At 41.6% G+C, this 8,146-nt stretch overlaps 1 protein-coding gene across 1 annotated transcript; it reads right to left on the bottom strand.

Moving 5' to 3' along the window:
• Positions 1-1,921: 1,921 nt before the first annotated feature.
• On the bottom strand, positions 1,922-6,154 carry LOC139412672 (Rieske domain-containing protein-like). Its single transcript, XM_071159333.1, has 3 exons — positions 5,926-6,154; positions 2,460-2,494; positions 1,922-2,041 (listed from the first exon to the last, which is right to left on the bottom strand). The coding sequence occupies exons 1-3, from the start codon at positions 6,152-6,154 to the stop codon at positions 1,922-1,924; spliced, it is 384 nt and encodes a 127-aa protein (XP_071015434.1).
• Between the last annotated feature and the right edge of the window lie 1,992 nt (positions 6,155-8,146).

Genomic DNA, 8,146 nt, shown 5'->3' with positions numbered 1-8,146 from the left:
GGGCAGAGTAACTCTGTGTTCTTTTGCCCATCTTAATCTTTAATTTTTATTGAGACATGGCTTTTTCTTTGCAACTCTGCCTAGAAGGCCAGCATCCCGAAGTCGCCTCTTCACTGTTGACGTCGAGACTGGTGTTTTGCGGGTACTATTTAATGAAGCTGCCAGTTGAGGACGTGTGAGGCGTCTGAGGATTATTTCTGTCTGTAATAAAGCCCTTTTGTGGTGAAAAACCTCATTCTGAATGGCTGGGCCTGACTCCGCAAGGGTTAGGCCTGGCTCCCCAGTGGGTGGGCCTATGCCCTCCCGGGCCCACCCACAGCTGCGCCCCTGCCCAGTCATGTGAAATCCATAGATTTCAATTGACTGATTTCCTTCTATAAACTGTAATTCAGTAAAATCTTTGAAATGGTTGCGTTTATATTTTGTTCAGTGTAGATTGCCAAAAAACATCCTTTATTTAAGCATGTAGCTGCCAGGAGGGCTGCAACAGCAGTTTACTATGCCCAGGCACAAACATTCAGTAGCCTACCATGGACAGTGCCTTGATCAGTGCAAACTAAAATAACATCACTATGCAACAATGGGTGGGGCTCTAGGGCTGTAGGAAGCTTGGCCTGCTGACAGACTCTGCCACGGATTTGCTATTGTTCCCATTCCCCTGACAATTTAAATTGTGAAATAAATAGGCTAAAAATCTATTGCAATACTGCTATTGGATTCTTTTTGGTAGACTCATTCCACTACTAAACATGAGTAGACCTACACATTGCGTAGGTCAACTAAGCTTACTGTCCACTATGACATCTAGATAGACATCATCTCTTTATATTATGTGAGTTGTTTTTCTTCTTCTGGTGTTGAACACCCGGGACACACTCGAGACCGTAGGCGGAATGCGGCCTAGCCTGTCCATAGGAGGAAAACAAGCCATCAACACTCATTTTACTATCTGAACCACAGGAGTCTTGTGCTAATCAGGCAGTGGAAGCCGCTGAGGGGAGGACGGCTCATAACATAGGCACATGCACACGCACACGCACACGCACACACACACACACACACACACACGATAACATATGCACTATACACACACGTACACATGGATTTTGTATTGTAGATATGTGGTAGTGGTAGAGTAGGGGCCTGAGGGCACACAGTGTGTTGTGAAATCTGTGAATGTATTGTAATGTTTTTAAAATTGTATAACTGCCTTATTTTGCTGGACCCCAGGAAGAGTAGTGCTGCCTTGGCAGGAACTAATGGGGATCCTTAATACATATAAATAATAATGGACATTTGATAATGAAATACAAATAATAATTCACATTTGACTTGTAGCTCCTTCTCAAGTTGGATGAGTTAAGTCTACCCGGAAACACAGGAAGTTGGTGGCACCTTAATTGGGGAGGGCAGGCTCGTGATAATGGCTGGAACAGAGCAAATGGAATGGCATCAAACACATGGAAACCGCTCCAGCCATTATTACGAGCCTGCCCTCCCCAATTAAGGTGTCACCAACCTCCTGTGTTTCCTGGTAGACTTAACTCATCCAACTTGAGAAGGAGCTACAAGTCAAATGTTCAACAAACAAAACATAACCCCCTACTCCACACATTAAGGACAGAGACATTCGTTTTTAGTTCAGTCAAATCCTGCCTTCAGAAGTTTTATGTCGTGATCTGATTTGCCACTTACGCATCTGGACATGAATCAAATGTCAAAGGTCGAGGTTGCCATAAATACTTCATCCCCATTTGAATACAAGTAAACTTCAGGAAAACCCCCAACTGTATATTAATAGTTTGATGTGGCATCATGTCCTTGCCTCCTTACCTCTTTCACCTTCCCTTCAGATCAGTGCAGATGAGAAAGCGAGGAGAGGAAGTAACTTTAGACTATTGACATGAGGCCAATCAGTCCATCAGGAGGTTGTGGCCTTAGATTTCTTAGTGGCATCTTCGGCCTCCATGCTCTCTCTCCCTACTTTGCCCTTCTCTCCCTGGAAGTAATCAGACTCGATAAAACAGGACACGTGTAATGTCTGGAATGGAATTAATAGAACAGTATCAAACATATTGAAACCACATGTTTGACTCCTTTCCATTCATTCAATTCCAGCCATTATAATGAGACAGTCTTCCTATAGCTCCTCCCACCAGCCTCCTCTGGTCACTAGTACCTTGTTTCCAACCAAGGTGCATGAATAAAGGAGCAAACTGAAAATGTGAAAGATATGCATGAATGTTATATTTATTTACGATAGAAACCAATTATTTCTTTGATGACACTGTTAAAAACACGGCACACGACACAAACACCGACACAGACACAGGCACACACAGCAACCCTGGAGCAGTTTGGGGTTTGTGTGCCTTGCTCAAGGGCACCACGACTGTAGGTGGCACCCGAGATATTGATTACAACAAAGATTAAATAGATTACAATACTAGGTCATTTACCTCTATGTCTCCATTTTGCAATGGCACTCCAGCATCTGTCCAAAGAGGAGAAATCAGAGTATTGCAGAATAAGCAAACAGTTTATGGCATTGTAACCATACCGATGTTGTGTGGTAAAATGTCCCATAGATAGTGACGTAAATCTACCACCGTGGTGGTAATTACAGTAGATTAATAGCACTTTATTATTATTTATTTATTTTTAACCCCTTTTTCTCCCCAATTTCGTGATATCCAATTGGTAGTTAGTGTCTTATCTCATTGCTGCAACTCCCGTACAGACTCGGGTGAGGCGAAAGTCGAGAGCCTTGCGTCCTCCGAAACACGACCCTGTCAAGCCGCACTGCTTCTTAACACATTGCTTGCTTAACCTTGGAAGCCAGCCGCACAAATGTGTCGGAAGAAACACCTGACGACTGCACTCAGCTTGCATGCGCCCGGCCCACTACAAGGAGTAGCTAGAGCACGATGGGACAAGGAAATCCCGGCTGCCCAAACCCTCCCCTAACCCGGACAACGCTGGGCCAATTATGCGCCGCCTCATGGGTTTCCTGGAGGCCCTGATTGATACCACTTTTGACATATATAACAGCCACTGAAGATCATGCAGAATGCATCTTCAAAGCTAGCTCGAGTCACAGATCTGTTTGCTGTCTTGCCCAACTCCGATATCGTTGTCACACCAAACAAAACCCTGTTAACACCTTGCACAGTATGTGTTTTTTGTGATATGATCAGGATGTGGAATTGGAGACAAGTTGAAGTGGAGAATGACAGTCCAAGATAAAAATATTTTAAAAATTAAGTCAAAATATAACATAACAAAAGGTATGTTTGAATGACACTGAGGGGCAGTGTTTTTAAAGCTAATGCTGGTTTGCCTGAGGCTTATGTGTTCGTACACATGCATATACACACACTCTCATTCAAATGCACACATGTGCACATACACTGACACACACAGGTAAATAGTGACATACATGCACTCTAACATATTCAGTTGGCCTTGCTGTTATGATTTATGTTGTCCTTGATGTCTTTGTTGTTTTTTTGCATTGTTTTTTGTTTTCCTTTGTCTGTCTTTTTTTTCTATTTTGTTCATTTTGTTGGTTGTTGGTGCATTTGGGGGGAGGGGGGGTCTTGGGGGTGGGGAATGGAATGGAATAATTGTTTAAAAATATATTTTCTTTTTTTGGGGGGGGGGTCTCGAATGGTTGAGAGGCAGCTCTTGAGGAACTGTGTGGGGAATCTTGGAGGGCTGGCGGTTGGGAGCTTGGGCCGGTGGCTGATGGATCGCTGGTTCAGGTCCCCGTTTTTTGACCTTGTGGGAGATCTGTCGACGTGCCCTTGAGCAGGTCATTGACCCTGGTTGCTTCGGTGTGTCACTCTGGATGGGAGTCTGTTAGATGACTAATGTGATGTAGTTGTTGAGCTGCTTCACTGCAAGTATATTATGTATATATGTGTTTTAAACATTCAATAAGAAATATTAAAATGTAAAAAAGTGAATATATTTATTTTAAAACAATGATTGATGCCATAAGTCAACGGTCACACCTGTTAATGATTTTCCATGGCGGTATAATGATGATTTAAATGATTTGACCATCTACAGTGGGGCAAAAAAGTATTTAGTCAGCCACCAATTGTGCAAGTTTTCCCACTTAAAAAGATGAGAGAGGCCTGTAATTTTCATCATAGGTACACTTCAACTATGACAGACAAAATGAGGGAAAAAAATCCAGAAAATCACATTGTAGGATTTTTAATGAATTTATTTGCAAATGATGGTGGAAAATAAGTATTTGGTCACCTACAAACAAGCAAGATTTCTGGCTCTCACAGACTTGTAACTTATTCTTTAAGAGGCTCCTCTGTCCTCCACTCGTTACCTGTATTAATGGTACCTGTTTGAACTTGTTATCAGTATAAAAGACACCTGTCCACAACCTCAAACAGTCACACTCCTATGGCCAAGACCAAAGAGCTGTCAAAGGACACCAGAAACAAAATTGTAGACCTGCACCAGGCTGGGAAGACTGAATCTGCAATAGGTAAGCAGCTTGGTTTGAAGAAATCAACTGTGGGAGCAATTATTAGGAAATGGAAGACATACAAGACCACTGATAATCTCCCTCGATCTGGGGCTCCGCGCAAGATCTCACCCCGTGGGGTCAAAATGATCACAAGAACGGTGAGCAAAAATCCCAGAACCACACAGGGGGACCTAGTGAATGACCTGCAGAGAGCTGGGACCAAAGTAACAAAGCCTACCATCAGTAACACACTACGCCGCCAGGGACTCAAATCCTGCAGTGCCAGACATGTCTCCCTGCTTAAGCCAGTACATGTCCAGGCCCGTCTGAAGTTTGCTAGAGAGCATTTGGATGATCCAGAAGAAGATTGGGAGAATGTCATATGGTCAGACTTTTTGGTAAAAACTCAACTCGTCGTGTTTGGAAGACAAAGAATGCTGAGTTGCATCCAAAGAACACCATACCTACTGTGAAGCATGGGGGTGGAAACATCATGCTTTGGGGCTGTTTTTCTGCAAAGGGACCAGGACGACTGATCCGTGGAAAGGAAAGATTGAATGGGGCCATGTATCGTGAGATTTTGAGTGAAAATCTCCTTCCATCAGCAAGGGCATTGAAGATGAAACGTGGCTGGGTCTTTCAGCATGACAATGATCCCAAACACACCGCCCGGGCAACGAAGGAGTGGCTTCGTAAGAAGCATTTCAAGGTCCTGGAGTGGCCTAGCCAGTCTCCAGATCTCAACCCCATAGAAAATCTTTGGAGGGAGTTAAAAGTCCATGTTGCCCAGCAACAGGCCCAAAACATCACTGCTCTAGAGGAGATCTGCATGGAGGAATGGGCCAAAATACCAGAAACAGTGTGTGAAAACCTTGTGAAGACTTACAGAAAACGGTTGACCTCTGTCATTGCCAACAAAGGGTATATAACAAAGTATTGAGATAAGCTTTTGTTATTGACCAAATACTTATTTTCCACCATAATTTGCAAATAAATTCATGAAAAATCCTACAATGTGATTTTCTGGATTTTCTGGATTTCTTCTCATTTTGTCTGTCATAGTTGAAGTGTACCTATGATGAAAATGACAGGCCTCTCTCATCTTTTTAAGTGGGAGAACTTGCACAATTGGTGGCTGACTAAATACTTTTTTGCCCCATTGTATATCTTTTTACACTTGTAAAATATCCAGATACAATGAGTCCCTGACTACCTCTAGAGGTAGACTGGAAGATCTGATCACAATTAGATCATTATGCATCTTTTAATCGTCTACACTTGTCTAAAAATGTAAGCACAATCATAATGGGGACAAGATGAGGACAAAGGATGTATGTTAGCCCATGTATAGGGGGTTAAAGACAAAGGAGTTGGTAATGGATGCACAAACAGATCTGGTACTCAGGCACATGAAGGAACAGTTACTCTACGGTAGCAGTGGAAGTCCAGAGCGTAGAATGTCTCCTGGTGATAGAGCACAAGTATGTCCCGGCCCTCCACGGTCCTGAACGACCGCTTGGCTTTTATCAGGTCCTCCTTCTTGCCCACAAAGTGCAAACCTGTTGCAGGCTCTTGTCTTTCTTCCCTCTCCTCCATGGATATGCTGATATTGCAAACACTGCTTACATATTGTAGAATGACATGTGAGATTTTTAGCATAGCTTTCAACTGTCCTAACAGAGTTTAAAAAAAAGTTCAATATTTAATGGTGAGTATATAAACACTAACAAAATGCTTTGGCCTAAAAGGCAGATGCAATACATAAAGTATTTGATTTCTCACATCTTTAAAACATGAATTACAAAGTGATGACTTTGTGACTAATATGTTGTGTCTGTGAGTATGTCCATATAATTTAAGTGACAGTGTAGAAAATCTCTCATGGCTACTTGATGGAATCTGACCCTTAAGTATTTGATGTATAACAGAGCGGAATAATGAGCATATTCAAGTTCAAGTTGAGTCATTTCTGAGAGTACATAAATAGTGAGAGCAGCAGGAGTCTGTGCCACATGTCCAACACCCTCTGGCAAAACCACGCCATATAGTAAGCTGCATATTTCATGTTGCAAAAATATTAATCGCCTGATGCATTCTAAATAATATAGGCCTATTTATAGTGTCTTCAGAATGTATTAACACCCCTTGACTTTTTCCACATTTTGTTGTGAATTTAAAATGTATTAAATTGAGATTTTGTGTCACTGATCTACACTCAATACCGCATAATGTTTACAAATTAATTAAATATTAAAAGCTGAATAAGTATTCTACTTAATAGAATAAATATTCTACCCTTATGTTATGGCAAGTCTTAATAAGTTCAGAAGTAAAAACGTGCTTAACAAGTCACATAATAGGTTGTATGGACTCACTCTGTGTGCACTAATAGTGTTTAACATGATTTTAAAACGACTTCCCCATCTCTGTAGCCCACACATACAATTATATGTAAGGTCCCTCAGTCGAGCAATGAATTTCAAGCACAGATTCCACCACAAAGACCAGTGAGGTTTTCAATGGTTCGCAAAGAAGGGCACCTATTTGTAGATGCTTAAAAAAAACAGACATTGAATATCCTTTTGAGCATGGTGCAGTTATTAATTACACTTTGGATGGTGTATCAGTACACCGTGTCACTACAAAGATACGGGCATCCTTCCTAACTCAGTTGCCGGAGAGGAAGGAAACAGCTCAGGGATTTCACCATGAGGCCAATGGTGATTGGTATGCTTGTCATCGGCAAGGACTAGGGAGTTTTTTAGGATAAAAATAAACGGAATAGAGCTAAGCACATGCAAAATCCTTCCTTACAAAAAAGTCCTACAGAAATCTTGCAGGATTGTATTCCTGAAGGACTACCGGCATGATTCCTACAGGATCCTGCAGGGATTGTCCAATAGGAAAGTGGCCCCAAAAGTCCTGTGCGATGTCCTGCAGGACTTCTTATTCTTGCAGTATATATATTCTGCAGGATTCCTGTAGGACTTTTTTGTAAGGGTTAGAGGAAAACTGGGTTCAGTCCTTACAAAAATACTGTGCGGTATCCTGCAGGACTTCCTATTCCTGCAGTATATATATTCTACAGGATTCCTGTAGGACTTTTTTGTAAGGGTTAGAGGAAAACTGGGTTCAGTCTGCTTTCCAACAGACACTGGGAGACAAATTCAACTTTCAGCAGGACAATTACCTAAAACACAAGTCCAAATATGCACTGGAGTTGCTTAGCAAGACTACATTGAATGTTCCTGAGTGGCCTAGTTACAGTTTTGACTTAAATCAGCTTTACAATGTATGGCCAGGCTTGATGGCCAGGCCAGGTTGATCAACAATCAACTTGACAGAGATGGAATCATTTTGTTAAAAACAATGGACAAATATTGTACAATCTAGGTTACCCAGAAAGACTCACAGCTGTAATCGCTGCCAAAGGTGATTCTATTTTACATAAATAAAAAATGTCATATATATATTTATTCCACTTTGACTACAGAGTATTTTGTGATTGTTGACAACAAAAAATGCTATTAAATCCAAGTTAAGGGGTGTGAATACTTTCTGAAGTATTCAGGCCCATAATCGTTTGACCCATAGAAGATGCATTTTATTTTTAAAACAAGATTGTTTAAATTTAAAAAACGACCCCTCCTC

This window comes from Oncorhynchus clarkii, chromosome 7 (assembly GCF_045791955.1).
Source record: "Oncorhynchus clarkii lewisi isolate Uvic-CL-2024 chromosome 7, UVic_Ocla_1.0, whole genome shotgun sequence".
In the NCBI taxonomy this organism is placed as follows: domain Eukaryota; kingdom Metazoa; phylum Chordata; class Actinopteri; order Salmoniformes; family Salmonidae; genus Oncorhynchus; species Oncorhynchus clarkii.
The sequence above is the reverse complement of the archived record's forward strand: the minus strand, read 5'-3'. Positions and strand labels throughout refer to the sequence as shown.